At 42.0% G+C, this 13,674-nt stretch overlaps 1 protein-coding gene across 2 annotated transcripts; it reads right to left on the reverse strand.

The window, feature by feature from the left end:
* Nucleotides 1-779: 779 nt before the first annotated feature.
* LOC103149103 (uncharacterized) lies at nt 780-13,326 on the reverse strand. 2 transcript variants are annotated; one of them, XM_016679633.1, is made up of 17 exons: nt 12,998-13,326; nt 12,361-12,461; nt 11,630-11,699; nt 11,419-11,549; nt 11,247-11,335; nt 10,956-11,055; nt 9,786-9,829; nt 9,370-9,447; nt 8,694-8,890; nt 6,304-6,368; nt 6,107-6,213; nt 5,883-5,985; nt 5,143-5,242; nt 2,999-3,038; nt 2,879-2,930; nt 2,640-2,751; nt 780-1,014 (listed from the first exon to the last, which is right to left on the reverse strand). In XM_016679633.1, exons 1-17 carry the CDS (start codon nt 13,218-13,220, stop codon nt 917-919), a joined length of 1,710 nt encoding a protein of 569 aa, XP_016535119.1. In that variant the 5' UTR covers nt 13,221-13,326; the 3' UTR covers nt 780-916. The 2 variants fall into 2 exon arrangements, with proteins under 2 accessions (XP_016535119.1, XP_007568183.2); XM_007568121.2 differs by lacking the exon at nt 780-1,014 and having other exon boundaries at nt 2,670-2,751; nt 2,879-2,884.
* Nucleotides 13,327-13,674: the final 348 nt, after the last annotated feature.

The raw sequence follows: 13,674 nt of genomic DNA on the forward strand, positions 1-13,674 counted from the left end.
CAGACTGGTACAGACTGGTACAGACTGGTACAGACTGGTACAGAATGAGACAGACTGAGACAGACTGGGATAGACTGGGATAGACTGGGATAGATGGGTTTAACCAGCATAAACTGGAGCAAACTGATATTAACCCTTTACTGAATCACTCGGGGCGCCACGATGGAGGTGAGGGAGGGGAGGAGTGTTGATCAGAGGCTGAAACTGTTTTCCTAAGTTGTTTTGCCAGTTTATTAATCATAATTTATCTGTGAATGTAACTACCTGGTTGGGGCTCACAGACGGATTTACTACAGCTTGAACCAGCTAGCTCAGAACCCGACCAGAACCTCTTGACGTGCCACATGATTTACATTAATATGTCATCAACAGCGTTTCTTCTTACAGTGGAGCAGCATTAAAAACAAAACACGGGATGCTAGGCTACGTGACTGTGCAGCATCGTCTCCATGGTTACCAACGGTTAGACTCCTCCATAATGTAACATTATGTAATCCTGCTTCTTTATAGCGGTTATATGAACGTTAATCTTGTTACCTTGTAAAAAGTGTTGTGTCTGTTTGTGACCATTTTTAAGTGAAATCAACTAAACAAAGTGATATGAGGCTGAACTGGTTGTTTTGTTGTCCGTCATGGCGGAGTGGGCGGAGTTTTGAAGAGCGTGACGTCACGTGCATATAAACGCTGGCATACTGGTGCAGGGTGGGACAGCCTGGATTAAACTGCTGTATTTATTTTATTATGTTATAGTAATAAAGATCAGAACATGAATGCATATAAAAGATAACATTTAACTAACATTTCATGAGTTGTGGCCTCCCCTGCCCTCCATGTGGCTCGCTGAACGCTAAAAGCTGAGGAGTTCTCAGCTTTCTGCTTCTGGGTCTTTGGCTCCATTTAAATGCAGCGCTGAGGTTTACAAGTTCTCACCGATGTTTGCCGAGTCTCCTTTGTCCCCGCTGCGTGTGAACGCCAGGTCCTCCAGCCGGTAGGTGTGTGGTCCACTGGGCAGGTCTGAAAGGAACCAGAAAGACCTGCGTGTTTGGCCCAGAAACTTGTGGTAAAACGGAGGCAAACACACATCCAGCCTGTTAGCTGTTTGTTCCCTGCCAGTGGTCCGCTCTGTCCTAATGCAACCCATTCAGCTCAAGTTGAAGGCTCTCAACAAACCATGAAAGCTCGTAAAAAGTTGCTAAGAATGTCAAGAATCTATGAAATGGGTGAAAAACAATGAGAGCACAAAGACATCTGTAATCAATTAGGAAACCTGTAACCTTTCCAGTAGCACGTTTGTCCTTTAAAATCACTTTAACTGGAGATACTTCATGTTTTATGGAAGTAGCTCCGTAGCTCCTGTTCACTTCCACGTCATGCATATCTGAAAACGAATGCATGCATGAAAATGTAAACACCAATAAGACTGCAGTCTGCATGCAGAGGTGGTCGGTGCTGCAGAGCTTTAACTGCTTGGTTTTGTAAAGAAGAGCAGCTTCTTAACAGTCTGAAGTTCTGCTGGGAATCTGCAGAACAAAACCGCGACTGAAAAGAGCGACTGGGTCAGAACCAGCAACACTTGTTCTGTTCCCAGAGGTAAAAACACACAAAGAGGATCCTGAATGTCTCTGAAGGGCTGAACAGCTCCAGTCTGACATCCTGCTTAAATACTTAAAATTATTTCAACATATCTTCAGGATGTTAAAGTTAGATGGAACTAAAATAAATCAACTGCCTATTCAACAAATACTTCAATACTGACGCTAATCCTGACGATGAAGTTAAACTAATAACTCAATAGTTTCACACAATAATCACTAACATCTGATACTGAAACAAATACTGTAGTTTATCTTCATCATCCATGTAAAACAATCTGGGTAAACATGAAAGACTTTACCAAGCAATTCATGATAATAATAATAATAACAACAACAACAACAACAACAACAACAATAATAATAATAATAATAATAATAATAATAAAATTAAAACAAGGTCTATTGCTTTGTCTTGTTAATGTGTTCAAAAAACCAGGACAAAGTCATGACTAAGATCTTACAGAGACTTTACAAAAACATCACAGACTTTACAAAAACATCACAGACTTTACCACAATCTTATCAAGGTCTTACCAAGGACTAAATGAGAAATTAAAAAACCTGGCAAGAACCTTATCTAGATCTTATCTGGACCTTACCCCCTTACCCTTTGATGGTAATGACCAAAGGTCATGACCTCAACATTACAAAGACCTGATGTTCTTACTCAGACATCCTGGATGACTTTACATCACAGCATCATCTCTATGCAGTGTGGAAACATCAGCAGCTGCATTGGATCTTAATGCCTTTTTATCTCTGGACGTCATTAAAAATGGCGGCCTCTTTCTGGACGTCATTAAAAATGGCGGCCTCTTTTTAAAGGCTTGAAAGAGGAACAAAAAGACTCTTTCCCAGAAACCCACAAGAAAAAATGACCAGGATATTGGTGATAAAATAAACTAACAGGAGTTCTTGTTGCCTCAGTAACTTCCTATAAACTGATCAACCAATCAGAACCAGAGGTTCTGGTCACTATGAACTTGGACAGGCTGATGATTCGACCAAATAAACATCAGATCCAATCAGGAGTTACTGGGTTACCTGTGTCCGGCGCGTCCTGATGAGAGGTGGGAGGAGCTTCATCCTGCACCTGCTCAGGTGAGTCCGGTTCGGTAAGTGACTCTACCAGTTCTCCAGCAACGTGGATGTTGACCTGTTGAATGTTGGAGCTTCAGGTGACAGTACATTACACCTGGAGAGTTAACCTGAGACATGTTGTGTTGGTTTTCCCATAAACTCAGGAACGCCTGACAAGATCAGGCTGTCAGAGACAAACTGACCTTTATCTGGGATTTGGGATGTAGGAAGAAAAACGGTTTCAGGACTGGAGACCTGCGAGTATAAACAGCCTTAAACACGTCGACTCTCTCAGGTTTACCGTGAAACAGGGAGTAACTCACACTCTGGGTCGTCCGCCCACGATGCCGGTGAGTCCAGGAGCTGCAGGGTTTTATAGAGAAACAGAGAAACAAGATTTCAGGCCATCAGATGAGAGTCGGAACCGGCCGGAGTCAGGCAGGGTTCACTCCGAGTTGAAAAGGTCCGACCCGAACGCGGCTCAGGAGGTCGTAACCTCTGCTATCTGCAGCCAGCCGAGGAAGACCCAGTTCAGTAAACCTCCGTCTGGTTACTGGCCTCCAAACACCAACGACGGTTAATTAACGGCAGCGTGACTTCACCGACTGCACAGAAACATCCAGAAACGTCTGAATGAACTTTGGTTCACATTGTGATGTTTTCACTCTGCTGCAGATTAATGATAAGAAGGCTGAGGAGCCTTCCTATTGGTCACTTCATCTGCTTTATAAATAAATGCAGCACTCTGCTTCATAAACACAATTACATAATCAGCTGTACAGTCTGATGGGGAACATTGTGTAAGTCACACTTCAGAGGTATTTGTTATTTTTACATAACAGACGTTACGGTTAGTGGCGCCTCTGCTGGTAACACCTGGTACTGCAGGTCAGCCTGTCTTTCCCATTTTGAAGTCTCACATCGCTCCTCTGCTCCAATTTAAGTTAGAATTTTTCTCAGTGTGATATGATACTGCTGCAATAAAAGATTAATTTAAGAGTGTCAATAAATACAGAGGGACGTGAACAGAGCGGCAACATTTCATCTAACTCGTCTTCCTGAAGCCAACATGACGGTTTCTGATGCTGGCTTTTAACTTTATTTAGGACTTTTCATAATGACGGCAGCCAAAATATAAAACACATCAAACTGGACGTCCCAATTTGATGAATCTGAGTTTAAGGAGACAAATTAAAACACAACCCATCACCTGAACTTTCCTCCAGAGGAACAGTTGGACTGGGGAAGCCTGTCCTTCACTGCTGAGGAAACATCAGGGGAAAATGTAGCCGTCACAGAAAAGACGCAAACATCGACTCGCATCTGAACTTTACGGGATTTTTATCAGATTTCACTGGATTAATTACAGAATTTATCAGAGAAAGGATCCTCAGAGCCACCACATCGCCGGAGGATCGTCATGACAACGGGACGGACCGACAGAGACGTGATTCAGTTCTACGTCACTTCATTGGCCAGAAACACAAACTATAGGTTATGCTTAAATTCACTAGAGTTAAGATGAGTCTGTTCCTCACATAATCAGTTAAATCAGGGTTTCATGCTGCAGAAATGCTAAACTTTAACATCTCTATGGTCCAGTTTCTGGTGCAAATATCTTAGGACACATGAATTAAAGGGGCAGTACCAGGTAAAATCGACTTTTTTCAGGTTTGCATCATGTTGTAATGTTATTCCCTCATCATAAATATACCTGGAGTGTTGCTTTGATTATTTCACGCATGTTTGAGAAATCCTCTAATCTCCATGGCAACCATTCAACTGTAAAAACACCTGGGTGGACCTAGCCCCGCCCTCAGGACGAAGCTCCTCCTCAGAGCTTCAGTCTCACAGAGCAGCTCCTCCTCTGTTGCTCACACACTCAGCTCCTTCAGACTAGCAGTAGCAATTAGCAAACACCTGCTGGAACTGCTGAGCTCGTCACAGGAGCGACTTCTCAGTGATAAAAACATTGTTAAAGTGGTAATGAAGGCTGAGCTTCAGAAAGAGCAGGAGTTTTTAAAGAGACAGAGGCCCAATTTCAAGGCGTTAAATTACAAAGGTATATTTGACATAGATAGCGTTTTTATAACAACTGAAGTTGACGTAGTTAGACTGTGCTGTAAAATGGCTCCATCTCCCTTTAAGAAAAAAACTAAGTTGCTTTTCTGCGAGATATTGGAGTTTAAGTCAATAATTCCTTAATATTGACATAAAAAACTAGATCCACTGTCAGATTGTTTAACTTATAAAGAGACATGTTCCCCAAAGTTATGAGTGAAATAATCTAGTTTTTTCTTCATCAGTATTAAGGAATCATTGACTTAAAACAAGCTCCTATGTCTTGATGAAAAGTTCTGTCTTATTTCAAATGTGCTAAGACATTTGCACCAGAAACTCGACCAAAATACTCGGTAACATTTGGTGTTTATCTGCAGTTGCTCTGTGCGTGGAGCGGTTCTCCTACCCATGCCTGTTCCTGCAGGAGCCACCTCCCTGGAGAAGACCTCCAGAGCTTTCTTCTGCTTGTGGTGGACGGCCATCCAGACCACGGCCTCCCTGGAGTCCTGAACACAGACACAGACCAGAGTCAGGTTTAACCGCTGCAGGCTGGCGGCGGCTCCGCTCTGAGCTCGGCCTCTGCAGGAGGCTCCACGCAGGGCAGCCGAGGCTCACAGCAGCGTCTGTGGCGAATGGAGAACAAGGGAGACACAGAGGGAGTTCAGAGGCTTGAAACAGGCTTAGCTCTGACCCTGACCCAGTTGGTCCAACAGCGAGACGCAGCAAAGGAGGAACAGAATAGATTCATCTTTAAATCAGTTATGGAACAAATATGTTGGTAGAAAAAAGACGACAAATTGTCAAAGTTATTGCAATAAACGATAATATAGTAATCACATAATGATGCAAAAACATATTCTCAAAGAAGAATAAACTTTAAATTCTAATGAACATTTAACACTGGAACTGGAAGATATTTTAAATATCTGAAACAAATAAAACAACAGAAATGACAAATAAACTTAATTATGAAGTTTCTGTAAACAAAGTTAACCTTCAAAATAAAAGCTGGTTGAGACCAAAGTGAAAACTTTCGTCATTATCAAGTTTTTGGTAGAAAGAGAAAAATGATAAAAATGGAAATCAGTGGTCTAATCCGTTACCGGACCTGAACCTGCAGAATATCAGGTTCCGTTTTGTTCTTACTTTTCTGCGAGCGTTTGGGCCGTAAGTGTCTTCAGCTCCCAGAACCTGAACGTTAACCGAGTTAAAATCCTGCAGTCCCATCTGCTGAAACATCCTCCTGGTCCTGAACGAACAAAACAAACCGATTAAATTCAGTCACTGATGATTTATGTGCTCAACAGACTGAAAACACATTAATAAAGTGAGAGGAATCATCCCAGCCGGGTCGGTTCTGCTCCTCGCACCGTTTGATGATGCTGTCTGCGGTCCGCCGGGCCTTCTCGGCCGCTCTGGGCCCTCCCACCGGACACACCGCCGTCGCTCTGAACCCGTCCATGTAGGTGGCACACACCTGGACGCCAGCAACGACATCACTGTTAACCCTTTCCTATGGAGGCCCTTCTCCTGGTGGCGCCCTCTGCTGGTGACGCTGCTGATTTACCTTGTAGTCAGGAGAGGGGGCCAAACCTCTGGCGCCGGTGACTCTGACGGCCCCTCCGTCTGCACCTGAAACACAACTTAACATCACTGAGGCAGCAAAAGTTCTATTTAAACCATTTCTTAATATTTTTTATGTATTTTTTGATTTTCTAAACATTTTTTATAATTTTTTTATTATTTTGTAATTATTTAACATTTTTAATAAACCTATTTCTTTGTTTGTCCATTTTAAATCATTTGTTTTATTCGGTGTCCTCTGTGCTATCTGGACCGTCGTGGCTCTTCGTTGTGCAGGAACTCGTTTTCTCCTCCCTGTTTCTGGACGCCGCCTCTCCTCCGGTTCCCTCCTGCAGCCTGTTGTTCACCGCGGTTTGAACCGAGCTGCAGACTGACCCGTCCTGGGTTCCCCAACCCGCCTTGTTAATGTTCAGAGATAAACTGAGACGGGTCGGCTGGTGGTCAAACGGGCTCTGAGAGTTCAGCGAGGTTCAATCAGACTGAAATATTTACATTTTTCAGCAGCAGCTGGAAGTTCCCATCGTAGCTCAAACCTTAACGGCTCATTCTGACGGTTTGGTTCTTAAGAGGAAAAGATGTACAGATAGTTTAGGTTTCATGTTGTTTTTCTTGCCAAAATTATGGATTATTATTATTAGAATTTGATTTAATAAAGCAAACAAAGAACTGCATAACTGTGAAGTCAAATGAAAACTTTACATGTCGAATGAAATTGGTGCTTGAGGATTGTAGTCTGCTTGAACTAAAGTTAGCAGTTTAGCTTTAGCTTCCATTAAATACCGTGCTGACATAGCGCTTTAGCATTAGCTTAGCTGTTGTTTATGATTAGCGCTTCAGCTTTAGTGCAACTACCTTCTAGTTCACAGTCTTTTCTAATCTTAGTGACTAAATAATGATTCCAATGCCTTGTTGACATCATCTGCAGGGAAATCCTTCCCACCTTTAATTATCCTTTACCTTCTAGATCAGTGTTTCTCAAACTGTGGTCGCCGGACCAGCGGTGGTCCGCGGGCGCCCCCACTGGTCCGCCATGTACTGCATGTAAACAACTGTTTATTTGCTGTGACGTGAACTTAAAGTGCAAAGCTACAGTTAGCTTAAAGTGTTGTGTTAATAATAATGGATAAATGAATAAGACTGAGAAAGAAAATCTGCAGATACTGGCTGAAAGTTTCTCAGGGTGAGTTGCAGAACTCTTGTTTTTGAACATTATTAAGATGCAGGTTACACCTGTGCTGAGTACAATATGACTGCGACGAGGCGCTGAGCAGCGCTGCGCCCCACGCTGACTAACTGCATCTTAACACCTAAAATAAAATTACATTGCAATATGAAAGAAAATGTTTATTTTTGCCAAAGCAACTCATATTCTAAATTACAAACAGCCCTAAAACATTATAAGTGCACACAACACTTGTAGTAAAGAATGTTTAGATTTCTATGTATTTTCAATGATTGGAAACTTATTTTCAGAATCTGTAAATGAGTCAAAATGCCCTGAATCGACTTGTTCATGGTTTTATTGTGGCCAGTCACATTTACAAAACGGTGCCACGTTTCATATAAGGAGGAACGAAAACAATGAACTAATAGACTAATATTTTCATTTCAGGTTATATATTAAGATGTTTTTATTTCGGGGCAACACTGTTCCACTTTGATTTACAGACATGAAATGAAGACTTCTTCTGTGACTTTTGAGCTTTCAGGACATTTTTCCTCTGTATAAATTCAGACATCAGCACTTTGTTGCTTTTGAGGGACAAAATGTACAGATTTCTTTAAAAAACATGTTTTTTATCTGCTGACTCTGTTCCCTCGTCTCTCCTAACCCAGATGGAACAAGGTCATTGACATACATGTGCGAAATATTCTGGATGTACTGAAACCAAAATGCACACACAGCTCTTATTTACTCAGGCTGAGCAGAGGGAGGGAGACCTGAGGGTGGAATTTCAGAAATCTGGCAACAGTAGTGAAGTTTCTCTCTATCAATCAAGAAAGTCCTGAATTAATGACCCAACAGGCAGAAAATGAGGCGTTTTATCAGCGAGGAGGAGCTCAGCAGAAGGTTTCTGGGGTTCAAGGGAAGGTTAGACGCTGCTGCCCAAAGGTTCAGGCAGGGGCTGATGGATCCATGTTTAGGTTTATAAAAGGAAAATCTGTGACTGATAGCTGATAGAGAGTTTAATGGAGGTTCATAGGAGGGTGAAGGGTTCAGTCAGGGGGCCAAACGAAGCTCCAGATGCATTTGTTTAGGAGTTTTTCAGGGTTATGAAAACAGTCAGCAGTTCAAACTGTGGTCATGTCCTCAGGACTGTGTGTGTGTGTGTGTGTGTGTGTGTGTGTGTGTGTGTGTGTGTGTGTGGGTACCGGGTAGTTCCTGGATCGCCACCTGGCTGAAATCACAGATGACGTCCGGCAGCAGGTATCTCCGCGGGTCGCCGATCTCGTACACCAGCTGCTCGGCGACGGTTCCGAAGGAAACCAGGCCGCCGGTTTTTGGAGGCTTGGAGAGAACGAAGGATCCGTCAGAGGAACATTCGACCACCGGGAAGCCCATGTTGTCCCTGAGAGGGGAGCAGAGAGCAGCTGTGACCAAAGGGCCAAACTGGAAACAAGATTCCTCAAAACACCATAATTATTCTAATGGAAACAGGTTTGTGTTCACTAAAACAAGCTAGGCTAACAGATTAAAAGAGACAGGCTAACTGAGTCAGGCTAAAAGCTAATCAGATTAATGACTACTTACAGGAACCATAGCAGCTAACTGAAGTCAAACAACACTTAATCAACCAGCAGGCTCTCAAATTTACTCAAATAATAAGTGAGAATCAAGCTAACGGCTAGTAACCGTTTTTTTTCTCACAAGATGAGAATATCTGTAGCTACAAAAATATTTGGTTGGGTAAATAGAGCAAGTGCTTCCAGATTCAGATGGTTAGCAGGAGCTAGCATACCAACCTGTTAAAGTTTCCTGTTCAGGTCTGAGGGTTGAACATTGGAGATGGATGAATGAAAATCAGGATTTCAATCCGTTGAAACTCACCAGTCGGGGACTTGGTGCCAGTCGGTGAAGATCCCTCCGGTGCTCTGAGCTCCACACTCGATCAGATGACCTGCAAGGCTGAAACACGAACAGCGAGAGCTTCAAAAACAATAAAAATACATTCTGATGAAATGTTTCTGTGGTTCTGCATTTACTTTATGGTTTTATTGAAATGTATTTTTTTTTCCCACCAGTCTAATGAGTTAAAATTTATAGATGTAATTCTGAAAAAAAAAATAAAAAATTACGCATTTATGTGAGAATAAGATTGTTTTTGGTCTGATATTCTTTGTTCGTTGCTCTAAGCTGCACAAAAAAAAAACACCTGCATTTATACAGCAAGAAATGAAAACTTACAAAGAAAGAATTTATTTTTAAATTCTGCTGGGTTTTTTGGTGTGTTTGTGTTTTTTTACCTTCCTGCTGCAAGCAAGTCGTAATCGTCTCTTTTCCAACCAAACTGCAACAGAAACAGATTTTAAGCCGCATGTGAACAAAATACAGATTAAAACAATCATAATGTCCTGCGACGGAAACCAAACAATTTTAGCTCATCAACATAAATCTTTAGCCACAAAAGTTCAGAGCCAACTTGAAACCACTCTTTGGAAAAACATCTGAGTCATTTAAGTCTACATTTTTAGCACCAAAAGCTTTTCAGTTTTTAAAATTTTCAGTGAAAGGCCAAATATGGAAGAATATTCTATCAGACTTCAAATCCCTACAAAGACCTTTCAAAAACTACATTTTCATTAAAAAGAAAAAAATCAGTTTCCTTTGCTTCATATAACATAGAATCAAAGAAAAAAAAGGTTTATGTTACATTTGTGTGTATTTCTGTTCTGCTATGCCACATTCTGTCAGGATTTGTTGAGCTTTGCTATACACAGTCATGCTATGCTATGTTTGTAACACTGTTATGTTACATTATGTCCTGCTATGTTTGCTGTGCTACGGTGTACCAAGTTATGCTAAGCTATGCTAAGCTATTATAGGGTATGCTAAGCTATGCTAGGATATGCTAAGCTATGCTAAACTATGCTAGGGTATGCTAAGCTATGCTAGGGTATGCTAAGCTATGCTAGGATATGCTAAGCTATGCTAAGCTTTGCTAGGGTATGCTAAACTATGCTAGGGTATGCTAAACTATGCTAGGGTATGATTAGGGACATTTTCTTATTCTATGCTAAGTTATAAAATTAAATTAAATTTATTCTAAATAATGCTATGTAGTAAATGTTATAATATGCTATGCTACAGCACGTTATGCTACAATGTATAATGCTATGATTTTTTTTATTTTTTATTTTTTTTTTATGCTCTGCTACAACATGAGATGTAGTAATGAAAGAAAGGTGCACTACAAGTGGAGTTCAGTGCTGGAAACTTGGAGTAGTTGTCAGCACTGTTGCCGAGCAGCAAGCAGGTCCTGGGTTCAAATCCCGCCCTGGGATTTTTCTGCATACGGTTTTCATGATGCAGGTTTTCTTTAGTTGCTTTCTGTGCTAAAAATCTGCAGAAACCCTCTATTTGTAGGTTTAAGCCCCTCAACAGCAGCAGCAGCAGATGCTGGCAGTCAGCTGTACCGTGTGCAGGAGCGGCCCCAGAGCCACGGCGCTGTCCACGCAGCGCCCCGTTACCACGACGTCGGCTCCCAGGTCCAGGCAGCGGCGGATCGGCTCGGCCCTGAGCACAGGAAGGGAATCACATTAGGATATTTACGGTAAATTCAAGGTATTTATGGTTTTGTGCCGATTGGCTTTCTATTCAAAAATAATATATTCTATAAATAAAATACATCAATAGACTGAAGTAAAGGTTTTCTTGCTTTAAGATATAATTTTATCTCTATATCTATGTTATCTGCATGTTCGTACCCCAGGTAGGCGTTCATGCTGTGCAGCGTTTTGGGCAGCGGCCGCCTGCCGCCACCGTCGGCCACCTTTACTTCAGACAGGAGGCTCCTCTGCAGGAAACCAGAGGAGGAAATCAGCTCAGATCAACTTAAACCTCTGAGGTCATGTAGTCAGATCAGAGGAGGGGTCGTACGCTGGGCATGAGGTCATCACCGGTCACCACGGCAACCTTGAGGTCCAGCCCCGCCTTTTTCACGACTTCCTGTATGGCCTCGGCGCAGGCCAGCGGGTTCACTCCGCCCGCGTTGCTGACGACACGGATACCTGACGAGCAGAGAGGCCTGCGTTGGCCGTTGCCATGGAGACGGAGGGCGGCTGCCGCTGCTGCTGGGTGGCGGACTCACCTTTCCTGTGGATGTCGTTGATGAACGGAGCCAGAGCCACCTGGACGAAGTCCGGAGCGTAACCCAGGTTCTGCAGGAAGGAGAGAACGAGCCTTAAAGCAGGGAAAACAGCACCACCTGCAGGCGCCGAGCTGCAACTGCAGATCAAAATCATGATCTGATTCACTGATAAAAACTAATATTTTTACACAGCTCAGTATAGCAGCTCATTACTGCCATGAAAAACTAGTAAAATCCCCACAGGAAGTTATAATTTAAAGTTTTTGAAGTGGCAATAAAAGTCATAATTATGAATCAGAAAATCAAAATTATGAATTTACATTTTAAAATTATGACTGAATTTAATTATTACTTAGAATTTCAAAATTATGACTTTCAATCAAATAATTGACTCTCATAACTATGACTGTATCTCAAACTTATAACTTTGAAAGTTGAAATTGACTTTCTATCTCTAAACTTAAACTGACTTTTTAATCTCAAAATTTTGAGATTATAATACAGAAATGACAAAACAAAATAAAAAATAAATAAATATCTTTAACAACTGTTCAAGAAAAACAAAGTAAATCTGTAAATAAATACATTTTAATTAAATCTATAGTGTCGACATTTAGAAATGAATGAAAATACACACATCATTAATATTATTAATAATAAAACTAGTATTTGTGTGCTTGTCTGGTTTGCTGTACAGTCTCAGGTGTGAGTGATGAACAGGTGAGACTCACAGGCATCTTGGTTCTGGCGGCGGTGAGCAGAGACATGGTGATCTCACTGAGGTAGTCGAACACCAGGAAGTCCAGCTGCCCGCCGTAGATCAGCTGAGGGGCTGAAAACAGAACCAGAGACCGGTCAGCGGGTCAGTGGGTCAGAACCGCTGGACGTTCCATTCTGGCTCCAGCTGTGTGTGTGTGTGTGTGTGTGTGTGTGTGTGTTTTTAAAAAAATGCTTCACAGGGACCAAGAAAAAGGAGCAGTCTGAAGAAGTGTGTCAGGTTCAAAGCCTCTGTTGCCATGGCAACAAGAGGTCAGGTGGAAGAATCTGTTAGCCTGATTTTACTTGGAGGAAAACAAATTGCACCCTTTACAGGAAATCAGAGCTGATGGGAAGCTACAATATGGTGGCCTAGTCAAAGTAAATTAGTTTGTCACATAAAGTTTTATTAAACCACGGTGCTTAAGGGTGTGGATATTTCTGCAATGCATCGGAAAACCAGAAAGCATCCTTAAGGAGCCCGTTATTCTGGAGCTCTGTGAACCCATTAGAAAGCAGGTTGTAGTTTATAAATCAACCGGAAATTCCCCTCAGCTGAGCGGTTCCGCAGCACCGAACCCTCCGCTGGTGGAAAATCCCCCCAGTTCTTACCTGACGTGGCCGTGTCCCCCCAGAACCCGGAGGCGCAGCCGATCCGGACCGGCTTGCAGCTGCTGTACCACCTGGACCCGCCCCTGCTGTCCGGATGGGCTACACCGGGGCGCAGAAAGTTGGCTCTGGAAGAAAAACTGACGCACTTCTCTGCGCTTCCTCTGCGCCATATCCGCTCCGAGTTTGAGGGCGAAAAGCGGAGGAACCGAGGAAGCCCAGACATGCTTCAGAAAACGGCTTAGTTTAGCATGAGACGGGAAAACAGAGGAGAAAAGTCCAAACTTCTGCTTCACTACGAGTTCAAGGTGCGCTGGTGCGTCAACAAAAACAGTCCCATTGGAAACGCACCACGAAGGTTCCGCTCTCGAGCAGATTAATATGATTTCAATATTTCTGACCTTTTTAATCAGGAGATTATTAATTATTAATTTTTAAACGGTTATGGACTTAAAACCTCCTAACAGAGAGAGTTTCATTCAATGTATTATCACAAAACATATAATTGTTGCTATTTTTTCTACTGTTTTAAATTATTTATTTATGTTTGCTTAAATACAAAATAAATAAATGTTAAAATGTTTTAATTACTTTCCCTCGTTTATCTATTTTAAAAAAAATCCCAACTTTATTTCTTAATTTTTATTTATTTAATTAGAAATCATATTAAAAGAATAATT

Source organism: Poecilia formosa, unplaced genomic scaffold (assembly GCF_000485575.1).
Source record: "Poecilia formosa unplaced genomic scaffold, Poecilia_formosa-5.1.2 Scaffold217, whole genome shotgun sequence".
Taxonomy (NCBI): Eukaryota; Metazoa; Chordata; class Actinopteri; order Cyprinodontiformes; family Poeciliidae; genus Poecilia; species Poecilia formosa.